This window comes from Pipra filicauda, unplaced genomic scaffold (genome assembly GCF_003945595.2).
Source record: "Pipra filicauda isolate LSUMZ 115617 unplaced genomic scaffold, ASM394559v2 scaffold110_size2237424_pilon, whole genome shotgun sequence".
Lineage (NCBI taxonomy): Eukaryota > Metazoa > Chordata > Aves > Passeriformes > Pipridae > Pipra > Pipra filicauda.
In genome coordinates, this window is record NW_024103552.1 from 1,645,969 (window position 1) to 1,667,591 (window position 21,623).

Below are 21,623 nucleotides of genomic sequence, written 5' to 3' on the forward strand. Positions count from 1 at the left end.
TTCCCTGAAAGGGCCAAACAAGCACCTTTTTGAATAGGAACCTTTCGAATAGGTGCATCCAGAGCAGCTGTGGATGTTCCATTCCTGGAAGTGCTCAAGCCCAGGCTGGGTGGAGCTCTGAACAACTTTGTCTAGTACAAGGTGTCCCTGCCCATGGCAGAGGAGTTGGAACGAGATGATCTTTGAGGTCCCCTCCAACCCAGGCCATTCTATGACTCCGTGATTCTATGATGGAAAGCTCGGGCCCCTGAGACTCTCCCTGCGAGGGGCTTCCCTCATCAGCGTCCGAAGCTCCCACGAGGCTGTGACTGTAAAGGGGCCCTTGGAGCCGCTCTGTGGAACGGGAGGGGGCGCGGATGGGGAAGGGAAGGGGCCGGACCCAGACCCGCGCGCGCCCACAGGAGCCGGCCCCGCCCCCAGACAGGCCCCGCCCCACCCGCCCCTCATGGCCCCGCCCTTTCCACCAGGCCCTGCCCATTCCCGCCCGCCGGGGTTGGGGCGCGTTGGCGGCCGAAGGGCGGGGCGGGGAGCGTGCGCGCGGCTCTCGCGAGAGCTGCCGCGGGTATTCGCGCGGTGCGCGGCGGGACCGGCCCTTTCTGCCGGCCCAGCCATCTTGGTGGCGCGTCTGCGGTGAGCGGGGCCGGGCGGGGGGCGCGGGGCGCGGCCGGGGCGCTGCCAGGTGCTGACCGCTCCCCTCCATCCCACTGTGTTCCAGGTACCGCCGGACCCCGCGCCAGGCAGCACCATGGTGGCCGCGAAGAAGACGGTGAGTGGGAGCGAGACCGCGCCGGGTGCACGTGGCGGCGGCCCGACGGAACGGGCCGCGCCCCGGTGAGGGGGAACGGAGCCCGGCACGTCTGGGTTGGGGACCGGGGGTGCCGGGGTGGAGGGGCCTCAGAGCTCGGGCCGTGCCATCCTGACGCAGGCCGCGCTCCCCGGCCCCCTCCCGCCGGGTCCCGTGTCCGTGTTCCCTCCCGGGCAGCTCACAAGGCCCTGAGCTGAATGGAGGAATGGGAAACTGGTGCGCAGTTCTTAGTGCGGGTGGAGCTCAGTTTCTGCGTTTCCTGCCATGTTCTGGCCTTTCTCTTAATGTGGCTCTAACAAGTCTGTGTTTTGTGTTAAAAGGGGCCGTGCTCGTCTTTGCAAATGCCTTTCCTTACCTGTGGGAGCTTCAGCACGGGATTGCTTTTTTCTGCTGCCCAGTATCACGCTGCCACTGTGCACCCTAGGGAGAGACAGACTCCAAACTTGACTTAGATTTGCAAGTATTTACTTGCAAGACTTCGTATTTACTTGGGAGTTGAGTAGCTGAGCTTGATGAGGACCTGTCAGGTACACACAGATGTCATTGACTTGCATAGGCAGCAGCAGTGCTTTGAGATGTATTTTCTTATTGTAAGATACCTAGGTAAGAGAAAACTTTCTGAAACTGGGAAGACAGTGTCAGCAACCTCTTATCAACAAACTTTCTTACACTCAGAGGGTTGTGTGGCCTTTCTTATTCTGTATTTCAGTTCTGCTTGTATTTGAAATGTCTTTGTTTTCTTATGTTCTCCATGATTTTGAAAAATGCAAAGTAACACACAGTAATGCTATTCTACATCTTGTCCAGAAAAAGTCCCTGGAGTCCATAAACTCAAGGCTTCAGCTGGTTATGAAAAGTGGCAAATACGTTCTTGGGTACAAACAGACTCTGAAGATGATCCGGCAGGGCAAAGCCAAGTTGGTCATCCTCGCCAACAACTGTCCTGCTTTGAGGTGAGCAGACATTTGGAAAAACAGTTCTCTCTGAGACAAGTTCTTCGTACAAATGCAGTGTGTGCTAATTGCTGCAGTGAGGTAATGCAGAGGACTTCATGGGCATGTTCCAGAGTGATGTGAAATAAAAGTAATGGGTGGTTTGGTATGTAATGATTTCAGGTCTGGATATGTTGAAATGCTTCCCAGTGGGTTGTTGTTTTTTTTTTTGTTTCTCTTCCAAGGAGTTCATACTAGAGAAGCTAGTACAGGAAGCTTTTCACACTGTTAGCATTCACTGAGAGTGTACTGGGGCTGAATTACTCTGCTTTTTCAAAGTAGTGTATTGGAAAATAATTTTACAGCTAGGAAAACTGGTAATTGATTTAAAATATTTGAAGCATACAAAATCTGCTGTCCAAGTTAGTTATAAATTAGGGTTCCTGGTGAGAGAGTTGCTTTTTTGAGAATGAAATCTTCACTAACTTCCTGACACTTTCCTTGTGGAATATCCCTTGTGGAATATCCCTTTTTATTGTCAAGGGATATTAACAGACTCAAGAAAATGCAGATGTGAAAATGAGAAATTAGACTCTTGAGAAATGGCAGGACTGTTCCAGTAGGCAGCAATCCCCAGTGTTAGTGGGGATTCCAAAAGTGCTTGAAAAACAATATTGACCGCTAGACTCTCCTGGTGGAAGCCAGAAGAGAGTGGAATATAAGTGGACTTCTTGTTTTAAATTACAATACACAGTTTCTTTCTCAGCTAGCAGCAGCTGTATCTCTGTTCAGTGTCTGACCACTGCATATCAACATTAATATTGATCTTCGTTTATGCATTTTGGCACAGCTACAGCTTTTCAGAGGTCTGCAAGACCTAAAACGTGTTTCTACTGTGTAGAAATAAGGAGGTATAGGAGCAACCTGAGGGGTTATAACAAGGTATGTTATTACATACCTTCAGCATAAGTCTGGGTAAGGGTACCTGAGCCGCAACACAGGGCTGATTTTGTCTGGCAAGGAACAGCTGTGTTTCTTTGGGTGCTAAGGAAAACTGTGTAAGGTTTAAGTGTGATATGAGTTAAAGCTGCTCTCTGTATTGCAGTCAGTCAGAATTGTTTGTTCGTACTGTAACACCCAGTTTTTGGATTTCAGAAAATCGGAGATTGAGTACTATGCTATGCTTGCCAAGACTGGCGTCCACCATTACAGTGGCAACAACATTGAATTGGGCACAGCATGTGGAAAATACTACAGAGTGTGCACACTGGCCATCATCGACCCAGGTAATTCCCTCCTACAGCAGAGGGACCAAATGAGCATGTATTCATGGTTCCTCCTTTCTCCTGTGAGCAGCAGCACTGAGCAAGTAAAGAGAAGGAGTGATGACACACTTTGCCTTTTTCCATCAGGTTTAACTCTTAATTTGCTTTGACCAATATCCTGTTCTTTTGTGAGTCCTAGGTTCTTAGAACCTGGAAGGACTGCTGATTCTGTTTGTACATAGCTCCTTTTACTGCTGAACCTTGTGAGCATTTTCTCTATCTATTGGTCCATAGGGAGGTTTCAGTACCTAGGAAGCAACTTTATGGGACCTGTTTCTGAACCCATTAACTCAGATACGAGCTCATGCAACGTGCTGTTTACATCAGCCCTGTTTGACTGTTCTTAATCGAAACCAAAGGATTGTGACTTGTTTTGCTTCCCAGAATGATATATCCAAAAATAACTTATATGCAGATGGGTGCTAATCAAGGATTGAAAATTATAGTAAAAGTCTTTGTGTATTTCTGTGGTTTGGTGGCACTCTTTGTCCCACAAAGTTGCTCAAGTTCCTTATATAGACTGCTTATTAGGTGACTTGCCAGCCTCTTTCCAGAATGTTCTAAGAGAAGAATCACTCTCTTGTTCTGTTTGTTGCCCAGAATACATACACATGCGTTTAATGATTTCTGTAATAACTTTCACCAAATGTTCCCCAAATGACATCAGTTTGAATTCACTGTTACTTCAGAAAACTTTATTTAGCTTGCTTGTATTCAAATAGTAGCTGTAAACCTAATGTTCAAAATGTCACTTTTAGGTTTGCTTTCGGGTGGGGTGGGAGCTGCAAGTAAATCCTGCTGCTGTGTAACAAACGAAATGCGAATATTCTCGCTGTCCTGATATTGCTGTGATCAGGGGAGGCTAGACATTCGCTAGAGTAAAACTATGCATTGTGTCCTCCAGCACTAGACTGCTGCTCTAGTACTGGCTTTGTAAATGCTAGTAACAGCTACATAATTACTGGAAAAATACTGTATTTGGATTAGAAAAATACAGTTACAAGTATTTTTTTTTATCAAATCCGTAAAAATTACTTGCTTTTTTCCTAAACAGGCTCTCTGTACTGCTTTTAAGTTGTTTTCTTTTTCTAGAATCATCGTGGTGTTTTTATGGGTGGGGTATTTTCCTGCTTTTTGGCTTATTCCTGGAAGCACCTTCTGTGGGTCCTTTTGTAACAATATATTTTTATTTTACAGGTGACTCTGACATCATTAGAAGCATGCCAGAACAAACCAGTGAGAAGTAAATGCTGTAAAGGTGTTATTTCTACAATAAAACTGGTTACAGATATCTTTTAAGAAAAATTTCTATTATACCTTTCTTGGTTTTGGGAACAAACTATATAAATGAAGATTCATTACCACTGCTGTGTTTCATGTTGTGTTAGAAATAACCTTAATGGGACAAAGCTTGGCTGTTTCTTTCTGTAGAAGATGTGGATCTTGAGAGGTAAGTGGAGGAAGGCTTGATAATGGCAAGAATGGTGCCAAATCCCAGCTGGCTAGGGCTTCCTTAGTGTTTGGTTTTGGAGTGCTAGCTGTATTGACCAAATAATGTTTTCATAATTAAAATATTAGTTGCATTCAGGAAAGTTAGAAAATCCGAATACTGACCAAGGGACAGCAGGGAGAGGGTGGATGGTCTGGACGCGCTAAGAGAAAAAGTACTGGAAACTTCAGACTGTGATGCCCTGATAATCCAGCAGACTTGCCCCTCTGTGCATTTACTTTGATCACAGTTTAAACACAAAGGTGTAAATTTGTATTTTTTACTTCCAGCTGATTTCAGTAGTCTGCTCATTTGAAGAATCCAAGTAAAACCTAATGGCTGTGAGTGCTGTCCCACTGGTTCTGTTTATCTCTGTATGTATACCTAGTACTATATATATTCACACAGATTGGGTGCATAAAATGTTAGCAGAGTGGAGGAGGGAAATACAGAAAAGCCATAAATAAATTCATACCCTAAAAGTACGTCAAAACATGGAGGTTTCACTTCAAAAAATAACAGCATTTTATTATTTTGCATAGCTTATTTCAGTTAAGTTCTGCTTAATTAGGATTTTTGCTAGTTACTAAATTGTTTATAAAATTTTCAACATTTCTTATCTGCAATCAATGCAAGACAACACATGGCATATAGATGCAGGGATCCAAAATACTCTTTTCAACTTCAGACAAAAGGATTAGTTATTTTACTTTGAACCAGTTTAAGAAAATAGCTCTGACACATTTGTATGTATAAATATACAGTGTAGCATACACTTTAAATTCTCGTCAGTATCTTAGCCTGTTTTCCAAATCTTCCATTCTCTTCGTCATTTCTTCGAGTACATAAATGTTAAGGAAAGAGAGGTAGTGCTAAGATGCATTAATAGAAAAGTCATCTCTCTGCCTAATTGTTTTGGTCCATAAACTTTCTCTTGTTTCTCCTATTTAATGCTGTTTAAAAAATGTTCCAATTAATCACATGGAAAACTGCATGTAACTAACAAATTATAAAACTGTATGGAGCTCTGAGACTGCAGTAGGAATGTCTGCTGCTGATCTGTTCTGCCCCATGGTTATGTAGTGCCAGGTACGGTTTTTACAAAGCCAGTGGTTTCCAGACAGATGTGGAATAGAGCACAACAAGCCCCATGAGACCTAGGGGTGGCTCCACTTAAACTAAGAAGCTGTAGCAATACAGAGCAGCGTACAGCATCATATTCCTGATAAGCACTTCTAGTTGGCAGGAATTTTATGTCTGCTGCAGCAGGAGGTTGGACCAGTACTGTTTACCTGAGCATCTCTCTCTGAGTGCCATGGTAAGGCTGCAGCGCGGGGAAGCTGAGAGGAAGAGGATGCCTAGCATCAGGAGGGAACTGAAGGCACTGAGGCCTACCTCAAAGGGATGAAGTTGCTGCATTCCACTCTGCTTGTTAATCTAGTGTCTTGATTTCAACATTTTAAGGTCTTCCACAAGGGAAGAGGGAGAACGGGGTATATAAATTGGGATCTTTGACAAGTGGCACAGTGGTATGGGTAGACAGGCAAATTGAATTCAGCCTCTGAGTTTGGCCAGAAGAGCCATGTGCTCTGTGTCCCCTCCCTCCCCACCTTGACAGCAGGAGAATATATCCTCTGGGTAGTAAGGAGCAATAGTGTGGGTCCTGCTGTTGCTGTGGGCACTAGCCTGCCTGGACATCGGGTTTGTTTGGTAATTCCTCAGCTGTCTGTCTTGCTGAAGGGATTACTCTGCATATTGGCATCACGTGAGCTGCTTTCTTTGCAACATCCATGTTTCTCAAGTGTTCACAGAGGCAAAATTCAAGCAATGGAAACTGCATTCAACTACTGATAGAAAAAGTTAAATGTAGCTGGATACAAATCCTCAAGAGTTTGGACTGGTCCCTCTATATATTCTATAACGAGCTAGTTTTGTAGCCAGTTCTCCCATTCCCCCCCAGATCTCTGGATGAGGACTGGCCAGCCGTCTTCTGCAGCTATCAAAAACTGGTGCATCATCCTGTATCTGAGCTGCTCTTGAGATAAGGCAGAGAAACAAGATTTGTAATGGAGAGGAAACTGGATGGTTCTTACTTTGTTCAAAGCAGCGTTTGCACAGTGCTCTGAGGAAGTGCTTAGCACTTCCTATCGTAATCCATAGGTCTCTGGCTCAGTGTCAACAGCTTTTCTATCACCTTGAGTCCTTGGAATAAAACTCAAAGGGTTGCCTGTTCAAATTGTAAAGCAAAAAGGCACATGTTGCTAAGCTCTGTTCTTTGATTCTGAAGAAGCTTCTTGTAGCCTGGCTGTAGGAGATGACAGTAAAAAGGCTGAGGCTTCTCCTGAAGGGGTGAGGAGCGGTCTCCTTTCTTGTCAGCATCTAAGTTGGAAGTCCATGTGCCTAAATAACTTAAGGATGTGGGAAATGACCTAGAAATTTTTCTCCAAAGTAATTTGGAGAAGTCCCTTCAGAGAAGGGCATTTGAAATGAGCATTTGAAACACCTAGCAATAACCTTTTACAATGGCCTTCTCCCCCTTTATGAAATAATTCTACTTTGCATTGAATAATTTAATCAAGAGATCAGAACATGATTCCTTGAAGTGTCTACCAGAGGATTCACTTGGGAAGGTGAGAGTGAAGCTGGCTGCTGCAGGTACATAAAATAGCTAGAAGTAAGGTCTGAACTGGTAGGCAATGTTTTGCATCAGGTTAACAGAGCCTGCTGGTCCTGCCTGCTGTTACAGCCCCTGAGGGCTCTGTTAGCCTTGCTCTGGACAGCCTTCACAGGTTCCTCAGTCTGAATCTGTTCTTGTCTAGGAAGCACACAGTTAGGAGTGTTAGTGTCACTGCACTCTTTCGTGCAGAAAATAAGTGCTTACTGATCTTGCACTCAGTTGTAGAACTTAAACAGAAGATGTAATGTGTTCTCACTATATATTTGATCAGACAGACGCAGCTTTCATGAAGAAAACAGGAATTTGCTGCATAAATAGTGCATAAATACTGCATGATGTATTGTATTGCCAATTTGCTGCTCTTGTCTGCTGAGACATCGTAGATGTTATGGATAGTACAGCAGCCTTTACACTAACATTTCCCTTGGAAAAAACAGACTAAGGAGGAGGGGGAAGGGACAGAAGCTACTGATCTGCACTTTGCTTATTTTTATCTGCATTTCTTTTGATGCAAAATTAATCAAACCTCAGTCCTCTGAATTCCTCTTCATCTGGAGTATGATTTTAAATGACTCACTGCATCTGGTGCCTCACCACGCAGTTCAAAAGGGAAACATCTCCTGTAGCCAGTAAATGCTATTTCAATACCATCTGAAGAAGCAACGAGTGTTAGTCTTGAATTTGACTAGTCATTTCTCTGCTGTCCCTGAAGGTGTTTACTGTTAAGGGTTATTAAAACTTAAGATCTTTATTAATATCTTGGTCCCTTCTATGAAGGAGAGACAGATTACAAGTCTTGAAGGCCTTGCTTCTTGGAAATTATTATGTAGTTTAGATTTTCATGACAGCAAATTGATTTGAGCTATGGATGCAGTTTGGACTTGATGCATTAAAGTTATAGTTTCTATTAACCTGCCCTTCCTCTCTTAAATGTAAAAATTATTCTGAAAGGATATATCGCTCGATGAGTTTTCTTACTTCATTAGTTGCATAGTTCTGGAATGTCACAAGGTTTTCACATTTGCACTGGTCGTTATCTTTTGAAGCTTTTGCTGAAAAACAGAAACCATCAGGCAAAGGCTAAACGCTTAATAAATCGAATGGGATGAGGGAGGAAATTATAAGGATTTATAAATTCAGAGTAAGTTTAATACAGCTTCCTGTTCTCAAAACAGGTCAGCATCCAAAGGAATGCTGGGGGCAGATTTTGTAAATACTGGAAAACAGTAAACAGTATGTAGGCCTGTATAGTGAAAGAGCAGTCTGGTTATTCTAAACAAAGGTAACCTGATTACCTGTTGTTGAGTGACTGTGACTGTCTTCAAAAAGATACTTGTGGTGTATTGCAAGGTGTGGACAATCAATGACATCTGTGATGGCTATTGTGGTTGATTCAGGTCCTGCAGGAAACCCCCCAAAAGTCTAAAAATCAAACCCACTTAATTATACAGTATTTTTTTTCTGCTCACATGCACTGAATTCTCCTTAATTAGTGAGTAATCTCACTGATTGCAGTGAGGATCATTCATGGAGAGGACATGGGACACAAAGATATGAAGGAACCAAGCTGTTAGGCTGTATTTACTGTATACATGATTGTAAGATGTGGGTTGCAGAACTGAAAGGAAGCTGTGAAGGTTCCTGTGAGAAACAAGTGACTGAAAGCTGAACATGCTTGAAGTACAGTGTTGAAATACAAGTTTCCCCATGAAGTAATTTGTTTGGATGGTGTAGGAAGCATGCAACCATGCTTTTGTTACAGTGAATCTCAATTTTTCACATTGCAGAAAGGAGGGTGGCTTGGAGGAGGGGGAGGCAGGGGAACGCAATGAACAACTTCAGGTGAATTGTGAGGGTGCTCTACAGAAGGTGATGTGAAGAGGCAACTTAGCAATGACCGGGGAGACAGCAGGACACTGAGTGAAAACAGCCAACCTGAAGGCTGTGGACCCATCTTATGAAGTCTGCCAGACGATGGATGCTGCTGGTGAGGTGACTTGCTCAAGGCTGGTAGATAGAAATTGTCAAAGGAAACAGTATCACAAAAGGAGCAATAAAAATGTTCACATTCCCTAGAAATGGAGCTGTTTATTGCCAGTAACTTGGTGTTTGTCTCTCATTACACATGGAGAATGCCTCATACCTGTGCAGTTTAGAAGAGGTCCAGTGTTGATGGAAACTCCAGGACTTGCCCTTCAACTCAGACTATCAGAGGAAGTCTTCCAAAACCAGAAGTGCTTTATGAATAGATTAATAGTAGTGAAGCAATCTGAAATGACAGCAATCTACTTTGTGTCCTTTAGTGAAAATTCTTGCATGTTTCATTATCATCCATCAGTCCTTTGGGGTGAACTGAGTAAGAATAAAAACTGCTTGGAGAAAGAAAAAGGTTCTTACTCTCCTTCAGTTTTCTTCTTTATAACAGGAAACATTGATCAGGGAGTTGGGAGTGTATAGGTGAGAAGCGTGGAGTCTATTTGATGCACTGCAGTTATAAGCAAAAACACACGTTTCTAATTGATGAAAAACAGCCTCTAAAGTGTAGGGATTTATTTCAAACTCTGCACACTCATCTTTTTAGTCAAAAGGTGTTTGGAGAGAAATGGAAACCCGTTCTAACCGTAGGGGTAACCACCTCGTGCTGTGCACTGCCCCTTTCTTGCCGCCAGAGAGCAGTGTGGAGGCAGCTTTGCTTCCTTAAGAACGGGTCTTTTGTTAGAAAATAAACATTTCTCCCTTCGACTGACTTTGGAGCCCTTAATGGCTCAGATGAGCTAAAGAACGTATAGTTAACAACTGCACGACTTGATGGACCATGCCAAGGGAGTGGATGGAGCATCTGGGGCTCCCTCCCTCTGGAACCCAGAGTTCTTGCACTGAAAATAAATGCACGAGTGTAAAAGGTGACAGTGCAAACTCTTCTGATCTGCCATGAAGATGCAGTAGGGAGATGGAAGATGCATCTGGGCCGCCCAGGTCTATAGCTATTGGGATCCCTGCTGGTTCAGTCAGTTTTGATAGATGCACAGTAACATATACAGCTGTGCTAAGTTGCACTGGGAAGGAGATGAGATCCTCTTGGGTGGGGGCTGGAATGGCTGAGCATGAGGATCAGGGAATGAACAAAGATGAATGGTTGAATAAGAAGACCAGAGATCAGTGGGCAGAACAACAATATTTTTATATCTATATCTATATCTATCTATCTATCTCAAAAAGTCTGCATGGGAACCAGCTGCTGGAAGGAATACAGTTTTTTGAAGAAGAGTTCAGGGCAGAGAAGTGTGGGATGAAATCACAAGGAAGGAATGAAACAAACTTGGCAAGGACTAGCAAAAGAACGATGAACTGCAAAGATGGATGGTGAGATTTCCAGTGTAAGAGGGAAGGAACAGGTAAGATGAACCTCGAGTGTTTGATGTCGGGTAATGACGTGCTCTAGAAGTTGTTCAAGAACTGCAGGCTAATGAGGGGGTTGTTTAGGATGGGCAGAGGAACCGACCTGAAGTGCCTAAGCTTTGGACACTGAGCTGGTATGGACACCTAATTAGGGACAGAAAAAAGACAGATACATTGGTAGAGGTGTGACAGAGGTTCTCCAGTTTGGGATGGGAATTGGGCATTTCAGAAACTTCTCTTTAGGCTTCAGAAACTGGTTGGGGCTCCAAGATTTCTGATCTCATTGCCCCTGTAAAGCTGAATAAACAGATGAGTAGAGACAGAGGCTGCTCACCCTGAATCTCTTAGTGAAGTCAATGCAGTGAACGAAATTGTTGGGGAACAACTGAAGTTGGGGAGTTTGTTTTTACTGTTCTGTTTTGTAACAAAACATAAGTAGTTTATTAAGAGAAGCCTTCAAAAAAGTGTCAGTAAAAGCAGTGTCTATTTGCTGCACTTATAATGATCTGCAATTTAGAAGGAGAACAGAATGTTAACCAGCAGGCTGCTGAGTACTGTCATATGATCAGGGCTGGGGTCTGGTGACAAAAATAGTATATGACCATGTAATTAAAAGCTCTCATAATGCACATGCTCAGAAAGGGATGAAGCCACAATCATGTTGAGTGTGTGTTATGTATGACATTGCTGTAGCCTCGTTAGTGCTTCCAGTCAGATGAGAAATTAACATTAACCAAGGCAATGAATGGGAACCTTCCGACTGAGTTCCTCTTAATAAGAGACAAGAGAAAAAAAAACCCTCTCTTTTTTTTTTTTTTTGCCTTTACTAGTCATCAAGAATAATTAATAGTAATCAGAAGCTATTCTACAAGGCAGATGCTTTTGCAGAATAAAAGGAAAAAGCCTTACCCCAAAAAAAGATTTGGAGGGCTTCTGATTTAGTTGGAAACATGCAGCGCATCCACAGCTGGGACTGGGGATGAGAGGCTTTTTGTCAGTGGAGTCCATGAGGTTCACAGGATCTCCCACTGTCCTCACAAGTTGCAGCCTCAGAAGTCCTCAACTAAGGACCAAGGTTGGAGTAAAAATAAAGTTATTGCTGTTGCAAAGGAGGGGGGAAATTAGGCTGTAAAAACAGAAGGGGAAAAAACATCCCAAAACTTTTAGCTTAAGTAACAGATTTGGAGGCTGAATTCCTGGTGGAGTGAGTTGATGAGCAATAGCTAGTCCTGGAGTGTCCGGAAAAACAAGGCTGGGTGAGCCCTCAGCTCACAGGTGTGAGGCATTCATTGCCTGTTATGAGAGGAGGAGTAGGACAGAAGCTAAGGCAGTTACTAGAGATGCAGACTAGAAACTGCCACAAAGGGGCAGGATTTACTTATTTTTTTCATAAAGTAATAAAAGAAAAAAAAAATTGTGGTTGCTAACCACCGGTGTGGGTACCTGAAGAATGCATTTCCATCACTGAGCTCTGGGGCTTGTTGATGAATGAGAATTATTATACTGGGGTTTGCTAATGAGTGGGAATTATCATCCTGGTTGCCAGGTAGTTTTGGCTTTGGCATCTCCACAGTTTTTTAAGATGACATGCTGTCATCAGCAGATTATCTGCCTAATAGGAAGGTTAACTGAACTGACTTGATTTCATGTTATCATAGTATTTAGTATTTCAGAAAGATGGAACTAGGACTTAGGACTGAAAGCCAGAGAGCATACAAGCTAGGAAACATCCTCAAATTTTTTTTTACAGATTCTTCCTTGACATCTGTATAAGGAAGAAATGTGCTGCAGCCAATTTTACATGGTAATGTTAATGAAAAAGAAGGCAAAACCTCTTTGCATTTAGTTCCAAGAAAAACAACCAAGTAAAAGCTAGTAAAATTAAATTATCTTGCACAATTCTCCTATGACTAATACTATTCCTAGTGTTCTTTCTAGACTTTGCTTCAGGTACCAATTTGAATGTAGAAATACTAATGAGTCTTGGGAACGTGTGAGTGGGAGAGATAGGCTGTCCTCTCCCTGGCTGAACAGCTTTCACCCCAGCTCACATTCCCCTTCCTCTTCAGCTGGGAAAGGTAATACAGAAGCTGTTTGTGCCAGAGTGAAGAAGGGTGCTTTCTGGAACAAACAGTCCACATTTGTGGAGCAAAACTTGGAGCTCACACACAACTGAAATCCACTCTTTGTAGCTGTGAATGTATACTCAGTGAACTATTTTTAGTCTTCTATAAATAGGCACAACAGGTCTTGATGATTTATTTGCTGTGGTTTAGGTTTTTGCCACTGGTCTTAAGAATATTTTTTTTTATTCTCGTTAAGGTATTACGAATCCCTGATTATTTTCCTACATTCCTAATGAAGTAGGTCAGGCTTCTTTGGTGGGGTGGGGTTCATTGCATTACTGTAGAAATAGAAAAGGGAAGGAGCAATTGATTCTTCTGGGCATAGAAGTCTACATTTAATGCAACCTTTATGAAAATAAAGGAAAGATAATTTCTATATACCTTTACCCAGTGATAGATTAACGATATATATTCCTCACATATTAAAGGAAAGAAAAATCCAAAAAGGAAAACACCTGTATGCATTCGCTCCTTTGCTATCTCAAGGAAAGTAGAATTTTGTTACCTTCACAGATTTGGGCTCTTAGCTCTTCACTTATGTCCTCCAAAGCTGTGAAATCCTCAGCATAGAAGAGATGTTTATATGATGGCTCAGAAGCAATTTCCAGCAGTTCTTCCTCAATTGCTTTTCCTATTCCAATTGCATAGATGATTATACCTGGATTCAAAAGAAGTTGCACATAATTATTACTTCAGCAGTTCTAATTCTAAGTACTTTTTCCTCTGTGAAAGGAAGATATGAGAGAAAGGGAGAGCACAAGAAAGGTATATGCTGTGTAACTTCAACATCAGTGTTGAAGAGGCTTAATATGCTGAATATGCTTAATATGCTTTTAGTTACTGAAAGATTTGTAGAAACTCACTTGTTTGCTGTAATTTGACATATAGCTTTTAAGTTAAGGAGATGACAGTTGCCTGGCACTACTGATACTAAATAGCCCCAGAAAGAGTTATTGCAAAACCTCCAAGAGGATCACATAATTCACCCTCGCAATTGCACTGAAAGTCCCTGGTTTGTGTGTGTCTGTGTATGTAGGATATGTCCAATAAATCTAATTATTGGGTGGAAAGAAGACCTGTTACATACTAGAAAATGGGTCAGAATCCTGAAAGATGGCAGTATTTTTTTAAAAAATACTAAAGTGTTTCATGGAAATCCTCAGACCATATTCAGACTAGATTCTTGAACTCTAGAGGACATTAGCAGGCTGGGAGGCCCACTTAGGAGGGTAAGAATGGGAAAACAAATTATTTGTGGGGCTAGGAAAGAAAGAGCCTTACAACAGGGATGCTCAGGATAAGTATTTCCCCAGCAGAGATGCTATGGAGAAAGTAAATGAAGATTTGTAGTTTTCTTAACTCTGAAAGCAGGGATGGAGGAAGTGGACTCAGACAGATTTTAAACGAACAATGTGTACAAGATATAGTGATCTTCAATATCCTTTTTTTCAGCAGTTATTTTTCTATTCTCATGAATATATGATTTGATACAACATTTCCCTTTACATCAGTTCTAGCTTAGGAAGTGTGAACCACCACTACTGATTTGTGATTCACAGTACTGCTATGAGCTCCATAGCTCTTTTACATGATTCAAGAGCAGAAGCTGCCTTCTCAGCTGGTTGGTTTCAGATAAAACTTGGGATGAGGAGATTTGATAACTTTATTGTCATGGGGTAATAACTGCTGCACACTTATGGAATTGCAACTTTAACCTTTTTGCTGAAGAATCATGGGCCTGATAACATAATACAATATGATTTTCCAAGCTTTTTACATTTAATACAAGCATCTCCTTGCTTTTCTTCATGAATCTGCCTACCATTGCACTTTAGCCAGGAAAGTCAAATGTTCACCAGAAACGGATCCAATTCGATGAATGCAGCAGTCATGCTGAGATTTGGGGTTTTTTAAAGACTTGGAGGTATCAGTGATAAAGTATTCAAGGTCAGGTTCATATTCAGCATTACTACATTGCCTATGCTGCAATTACCCAGGGGATGAGTTTGGCTTGTAGCATTACAGTATCAGTGTAAGCAGCCCAGAGCTGACATTTCATTGAGCAAGTAAGAAGGTCAGCTTGTACTTCTTTCCTTCTTCTTTAAATCATCCATGCAGTGTCACACATCTCACCAGTTAGCCTATAAATATTGTTTTTTGAAAAAACTATTTTAAGTTTTGTTTATTTACCCATTGTAATGGGTAAATTGTGTCAATAAAACAAGAACCGAAAAAAAAAGATGTGCAGAATCTTTTAAAGTCTGTCTATTTTCTCTGAGCTACAGGCCATCAGCCATGGTTCTTAAAGCAGTTTCGCATTAAAAAAAAAAGTTTTGCAAAGAAGAAAGGGATTGTTTACTTTCTTAAAAACTTTTGAAAATTTTCAGTTGACTCTGCTAAACAGATTAAAAGTTTCTGATTTGTAGTACAGGTGTCCTAGAGGATGAATTTCTCCCCAGTCATATTAGAAATTAAAAATCACTGGTTTTCAGTCACATTTCAGCATATCACCTGATAAGGTACGTAGAAACAAAAAGATAGACAGCAGGACAGCTATATCCTTTTGAAAAGAGGACCCATCTTTCTTCCAGAACACCATCAGCATTACAAAATTGGTTCAAAATATAGAATATATTCTGTAAACAAAAATATAACATAGCCAATTATTACCATAGTATTTCTCGTGAAGATAGATTTCTGTATTTTGAAGACAGCTTGGGGCTTGGGGTTTTTTTTATTGTTTTCTTAGAATTTTTTATGAAGTTCTCAGTGTTCCCAGTGTATCAAATGTCCACCCTTAGTGGGTATGTTCAGGGCACTGCATGGCACTGCCTGGGCATGGCGCAGAACCCCAGTGGTGAGACACTTAGTGTGGGTCCCGCTCCAGGGATGAGACACGTGCCTGGCAGCAAAGGCTCTTGAGAACACCAAAGATTCAATGGTCACTGTACCAGCTACACTCCTATGGCAAATGCTCTCTTGATTAGCACATACTGTAGCACACCCAAACCATTACTACATCTTATTTCTTACATTATTTGCCTTTTAGAATTAAGTATCAAAAACATTTCCACTTACCATTTTGCTTTGCTCTAGTAGCCCACTCAGAGACTTCATCTTGGGCTCGTCCATCCGTAAACACAATGGAGATTCGAGGGACATTGGCTGAAAGTGGTCTTGCTCCTTCTGCTTCTGTGAAGCTTCTCTCAGACATTTGCCTCAGTGCCAGTCCTGTCATGGACCCTCGCCCCATGTACTTCATTTGTGATACAGCTTTCTTCATGTCCTTGGCTGAGCTGAACTGCCTTAATGTAAACTCTGTGCGAACCTCCGTGGAATACTGAAGCAGACCAACTCGAGCAGCCTTGGGTGAAATCTCAAGTGTATCCAAAATTCCTGAGACAAATTGTTTTACAATTTCAAAATTATCCTCTCCGAGACTTTTTGATCCATCAATCACAAACACCAGGTCAATTGGGCCTTCAGTGCATCCTGTGAAATGAGCAGGAGAGTGTTCAGATCACAAAAAAAATCCACAAAGCTGGGAAAGGGATCTAGATACCCAGGGACTGCATGAACTCAAGAGATCATCTAAAGTACCCTGTTCTGGCTTGTCCAATTTTGCCAGTCTGTCTGAAGATGTGTTTTAAGAATGACTATTAAGTGGAGAGAACTGAAGAACGTAACTAGGATATAGAGACAGAGTTGCCACAATTTTCTTCCAGGGATAAGCCATATGCTAACTTTGCATTTGTGTAGACGAACAGCACTGAGAGACGTGGAAGAGAATTACTGAAGTTGAATTTGTACTGCAGAAGTTAAAAAATAGTTAAAAAACTATAGGTGAGAGAATTGGTTAGATAAGGGGTTTTTTGCTTGTAACTGCCTAACAGTCTTGTAATTAGAAGGCTAATGTATTGTTGCAATTAACCTTTTCGGTTTATCCATTCAAGCTGGGAGTTTGTCAGAAGACTGACAAATTTGGAGTTCTTGTACTTTTTGGCAAGTGCACATGCAAAAATCAAAGTAGTTTCAGCAGGCATAGACTACTGTGCTTTGTGCAAGGGCTAGCTGCAGAGATGCTTAGCTCCTATTTGATCAATCCACTGCGCAGGCTCGAAGGGTTAATGACCTTTCCCAAATCTTCGCTCACGAAGACTGGCCATACATTTGATCAATGGAGCTTCCAAGTAGAATTTTCCATACTGAGGAATGTAAGATTTGCTTCTTGGTCTGGATCAAATAAACTTTGACCTCAACTCATTTCAGAGCTTTGTATAGGAAGAACGCTGAAAGCACCATACAAAAGAGTATTGTGCAGCAGAAATTACTCTGACTGCCGAAATTACTGGAGATGTCTGTTACCAAGTCAATGAAGGAATAAGGAATTTTCAGCTTTAAAGCTTGGACTTTACTTTCTAGAAAATATCTATTTTAAAACAGCCCAAGCATTCATTTCTGCAGTCATCTGAGAAAAAGATGCCTTACACATACTAAGGTGATGCAAATGCAACTTATATGAATATCAGAACCACCTCAATATCATTGTGTAAGTCAAGATAGGTCAGCAGTTCATGGTGCATGGTTTTAGTTAGGAGCAAGAACAGCCATGGACAGGATACCATTATTTTGGTAATTGTAGTCTCCTCGACTAAGGCATCCATTTTTAGCAGAATAAATATTTTTACTGTATTCCAGTAAAGAATTTCTCCTCCAAGTATTAAGAGATGAGATAAATGCATATCATGTTGGAAGACAAGCAAATAGAATTAATGGTATTTTAAAATACAGTATATAAAGATAAAAGATACACTATATGGATCTGATTAAAGTTCACATTCCTTGTTAATAAGATTCTATTTTGGCTTTTTTGCTGATGTTTTGAAATAATTATAATTGTACTTGATGCTATACCAAAACAACTGTTCCAATGTGATAGCGTTTCGCTTATGAGAGCATCAAGTTAATTGTTTGCAACACTTCCCACCACACATATATGCTTTGGGCTTTCAAATCTTATTTCATGTTTGAAGTGAGTTGTGGCAGTGTACAAGGCCAGGCTGGATGGGGCTTGGAGGAGCCTGGTCTAGTGGAAGGTGCCCCTGCCCATGGCAGGGGGATTGGAACTATGTGATCTTAAAGGTTCCTTCCAACTCAGGTCATTCCATGATTCTATGATTTTTTTGAAGTGAGGACAGTCAATTTTAGAAATCTAATAAGCAAATGCTTTCTAAATAAAATGTACTTACTTCTGCATGTTTTCTGATCGTCTTTTAGTACATATCCCTCCTGGCATTTGCAGATATATGAATCATCATTATTAACACAGGTATGTTCACAACCATGGTCAACTGATTTGCAGACATCTTTATCTAGGAAAAATTGAAATATTTATCTGTATTCTATTTAACACATTTATAAATTCAGAGACTCCATACATAATATCTGAAGAACATATGACAAAGGAATATAACATCTTAGTTTGTTTACGTAGCAATGCCAGGGAAGAGTGATTGACGGACACGATTAGTTACTTACCTCGACATGTTTTCCCATCTTGTCGCAGGACAAAACCCTCATGGCACTGACAGCTGTATGAATTGTTATTATTAATGCACACATGTTCACAGCCATGGTCAATGGATTTACACACATCTTTATCTGAGAATTGTTAAGAGAATTTCCTTATTAGACCACTTTTTAAATGCAAAACTGGCATGAACAAGCTTTGAGTGAAATTAAGTCTGTTATTTCTTTTATGGCTAGAAAACATTTCCCATAAAAGTTTCAGCTACTCACTCCTGCACGTTTTTCTGTCTTGCCTCAATATAAATCCCTTGTGACACTGACACATGTATGAATCGTCAGTTGGAACACAGACATGTTCACAACCATGGTTGACTGTTTTGCAGACATTTTTAGCTTGGAATAATGAAAATTGTATTTAGCACAGTTAGCTAAGTAAATAACTTTCACAAAATATAAGAATTATGGCAATAATTTTCTATGAAGAAGCTCACTTCCATGAAGTTGATTCTATATTAAAGACACAAATAAGACACTACTGTTGCATAGTGTGTTTCAGTAACAGATCAAAAAGTACAAACCACAGATTAAATAACTTACTCCTGCAGGTTTTTCCATCTTCCCTCAGTATGAATTCATCATGACACTTGCAGACATAGGAATCACCAGTATTAACACAAATTTGTTCACAGCCATGGTCAACTGAGTTGCAAACATCTTTATCTGAGAAGAGTGGATGGGGTTTGTGAGGTGAGGTTCATTAAGGCTGGGTTTTTTAACCAGCCCAAATAGTTGGAAATCACAAACATACACGTGTGCAAACACTCAGAGCCACAACACTTGAAAGCCTCAAATAAAAACATACTTTTATGCTCAGCCTACTCACATCTACATGTCTTTCCATCCTCCTTCAGTATGAATTTTTCACGACACTGGCAGATGTAGGAATCTTCAGTATTCACACAAACTTGTTCACAGCCATGGTCAACCGAGCTGCAAACATCCCTGTCTGCAAACAGGAGAGTTGGTAGTCAGCATACATCAGCAGAGGCCTTGATTATATGTGTAATTCCTCAAACTACATTCTCATGCTACTTACTTCTGCAGGTTTTCCCGTCATGTCTGAGTAGGAACCCGTCGTGGCATTTGCAGATATACGAATCACCCGAATTAACACAATCATGTTCACATCCATGGTTGACTGATTTGCAAAGATCTTTATCTGAAAGCAGATGACAGCTTTTGCTGCTTAATGTATTTCTACACAAGCATGAGCCACAGATGCTGGTAAGTATCAGACTACTTACTTTCGCAAGTTTTTCCATCTTCTCTTAGCAGGAATCCCTCCTGACACTTACAAACGAACGAATCACCGGCATTAACACACTCATGTTCACAGCCATGGTTGACTGATTTGCAAATATCCTTGCCTGGGAATAGTTAGATAATATTTAATGTGGTTTGCTAGTTAAACTTTTTTTTATAAATACAAATACTGTGGAGGTAATCCCTTGAGCAAATGGAAGCAAGTCTCCACACTGAAAGCAAATCTCTGGTTAGTTAAATGACGGATAGCTTAGCTTACATCAAGCATGAGTTCTTTACCATCTGAGCAAAAAGAACTGCATGGTTTGGATGGCCTTCAACTAACAGTAAATCATTTTAGGATTAATCTGACTAGATTAAGGAGAAGGACTTTACATTAAGAGCAGTAAGAGTGAAAGGAGGGAATAATTTAGTACAGTCATTTAGCACAAATTCATATTGGGATAACAAAATTAGGAAAAACACCACAGGACGATTTAACAATAATTCTTTAACATCCTTACATCAGTGCCAAGAGTCTGCATAAAAAAACACCATAAAGAATAGGAATTACTTATTTGAGACAATAAATAAAATCTAACTGGTATTGCTGAGAATTGATAGGAGGACTCATATGACTTCAATGTTAAACCAGTGGGTTAAAACCTCTTCAAGAAGGATAGAGGGGGGAAAAGTATAGAAGAAAGTGGAGCCATCTATTAGCATTCTCTGTTTCTTTTTCACTGCGACACAGAAGAAAATATTCTCAATTTCTAATGGAGAACTACCCTTTCATAAAAAGTGGAACAATACTGACAGTCAAGTTCAAATTGACTCTTCAGGTTTAATACATAGTGAAGAAAACCTTATGTTCCAAAAACTACTACATAAGACAACCTTCTAACTCAACACAAATTACATTTAAGACATGGCAATCTAAACTAGATTCCATCATAGCGAATAAAAAGAAATTATAATGTAAATAAAAATTAGCATCTGCTTATACATAGCTGTGTGCAACTTAGACCCATTTCTTGTTTATAAACAGAAACAAAAACAAACCAGCAACAGATATGGCTATTACTTTAAAAGGATGAATTTTATATAGCTGAAAGCAAATATGAGCCAGACTATTTTGGGATCTGAGGGGGCAGGGGGTGGGTGAGAAATAATAATAATAGTAGTAAAAAAAGTCAATGATTGCAATGATTTTACTAGACACTCCCTAAAAATACAGTCTCACAATTGGAAAAGAATGCCAGAGTAGTTAAAAAATTTAGAAATTGAAGTTGAAGACAGCTGTAAGATTTGAATAATGACTGGAGGAAAGAACATTCACAGTATTTACTGAACGTGAAAATATTAGGAATTTGAAAACACTGAAATAAAAAGGACAAGGGGGTGCATGGCCAACCAAATAAAGGGTAGTATGTGTATGTTATTTAAATATTATTAGGAACAAAAAGCATTCTAACAATGTATTTTTAATTAATAGACAGAAATGGTAGAATTGCCAATCAATGCAGAAATGTTAAAAATTTTATGTATTCAGATCTGAACTTATGAAATAGACTACTGATGGTATTGCTGGAGTGAAGTTTCATCAGCTCAGATTTAGGTCACACAGCACATAGTGAACACACACACACATTTTTGAACCAGTAACTACAGGTAATTTGCAGCAAATAGGTGTAAAAGAGCTGCCTGAAGAACGCCTTGTATGCACACTGAAAAAAATACTATCGTTCCAGTGTTTAAAAGGATGAGTAGTTCATTGTAAGCCTGTCAGCTTGACATTGATCTTCATTAAAATAATGGAATAGATAATGTGGAACTTGATTCAGAGTAAAACCAAAAGAAAGGGCATTAATATCAATCAACTTGGTGTTATGGAAAAACAGATCCTGGAAAACTAAATAAATATCTTTCTTAATTGATGATGAAGCTGTTTCATAAAGCTCATGCTGTTCATACAATGAAACAGTCAGAAAGGCAGAAGTCTTGGTATTTATTTTGATTAAGGAAACAGACTATAGAAT

The 21,623-nt window shown here is 40.6% G+C and overlaps 2 protein-coding genes and 1 non-coding gene across 11 annotated transcripts in view; 2 read left to right on the forward strand and 1 right to left on the reverse strand.

Annotated features, from left to right (window-relative positions):
• Positions 1-502: 502 nt before the first annotated feature.
• RPL30 (ribosomal protein L30) lies at positions 503-4,426 on the forward strand. Its single transcript, XM_027717523.2, has 5 exons — positions 503-630; positions 716-766; positions 1,613-1,758; positions 2,893-3,023; positions 4,260-4,426. Exons 2-5 carry the CDS (start codon positions 746-748, stop codon positions 4,307-4,309), a joined length of 348 nt encoding a protein of 115 aa, XP_027573324.1. The 5' UTR covers positions 503-630; positions 716-745; the 3' UTR covers positions 4,310-4,426.
• The window catches only part of MATN2 (matrilin 2), a 70,287-nt gene continuing 52,406 nt past the window's right edge, over positions 3,743-21,623 (reverse strand). For 4 of the 9 annotated variants that reach the window (XM_039382412.1, XM_027717520.2, XM_027717516.2 and 1 more), the window contains 12 exons: positions 19,587-19,709; positions 19,379-19,501; positions 19,166-19,288; positions 18,880-19,002; positions 18,292-18,414; positions 18,003-18,125; positions 15,832-16,245; positions 13,259-13,411; positions 9,164-9,235; positions 8,524-8,628; positions 8,185-8,280; positions 3,743-5,392 (listed from right to left, as the gene is read on the reverse strand). In XM_039382412.1, the coding sequence (XP_039238346.1) occupies positions 5,340-5,392; positions 8,185-8,280; positions 8,524-8,628; positions 9,164-9,235; positions 13,259-13,411; positions 15,832-16,245; positions 18,003-18,125; positions 18,292-18,414; positions 18,880-19,002; positions 19,166-19,288; positions 19,379-19,501; positions 19,587-19,709 (1,631 nt within the window). In that variant the 3' untranslated portion in view covers positions 3,743-5,339. Of the gene's footprint in view, positions 5,393-8,184; positions 8,281-8,523; positions 8,629-9,163; positions 9,236-13,258; positions 13,412-15,831; positions 16,246-18,002; positions 18,126-18,291; positions 18,415-18,552; positions 18,676-18,879; positions 19,003-19,165; positions 19,289-19,378; positions 19,502-19,586; positions 19,710-21,623 lie in introns of all 9 variants that reach the window. The other 5 variants (XM_039382429.1, XM_027717519.2, XM_039382423.1 and 2 more) reach the window with 5 other exon arrangements.
• On the forward strand, positions 3,880-4,014 carry LOC113986176. Its single transcript, XR_003540094.1, has one exon. It is a non-coding gene; the product is annotated as a small nucleolar RNA SNORA72 (small nucleolar RNA).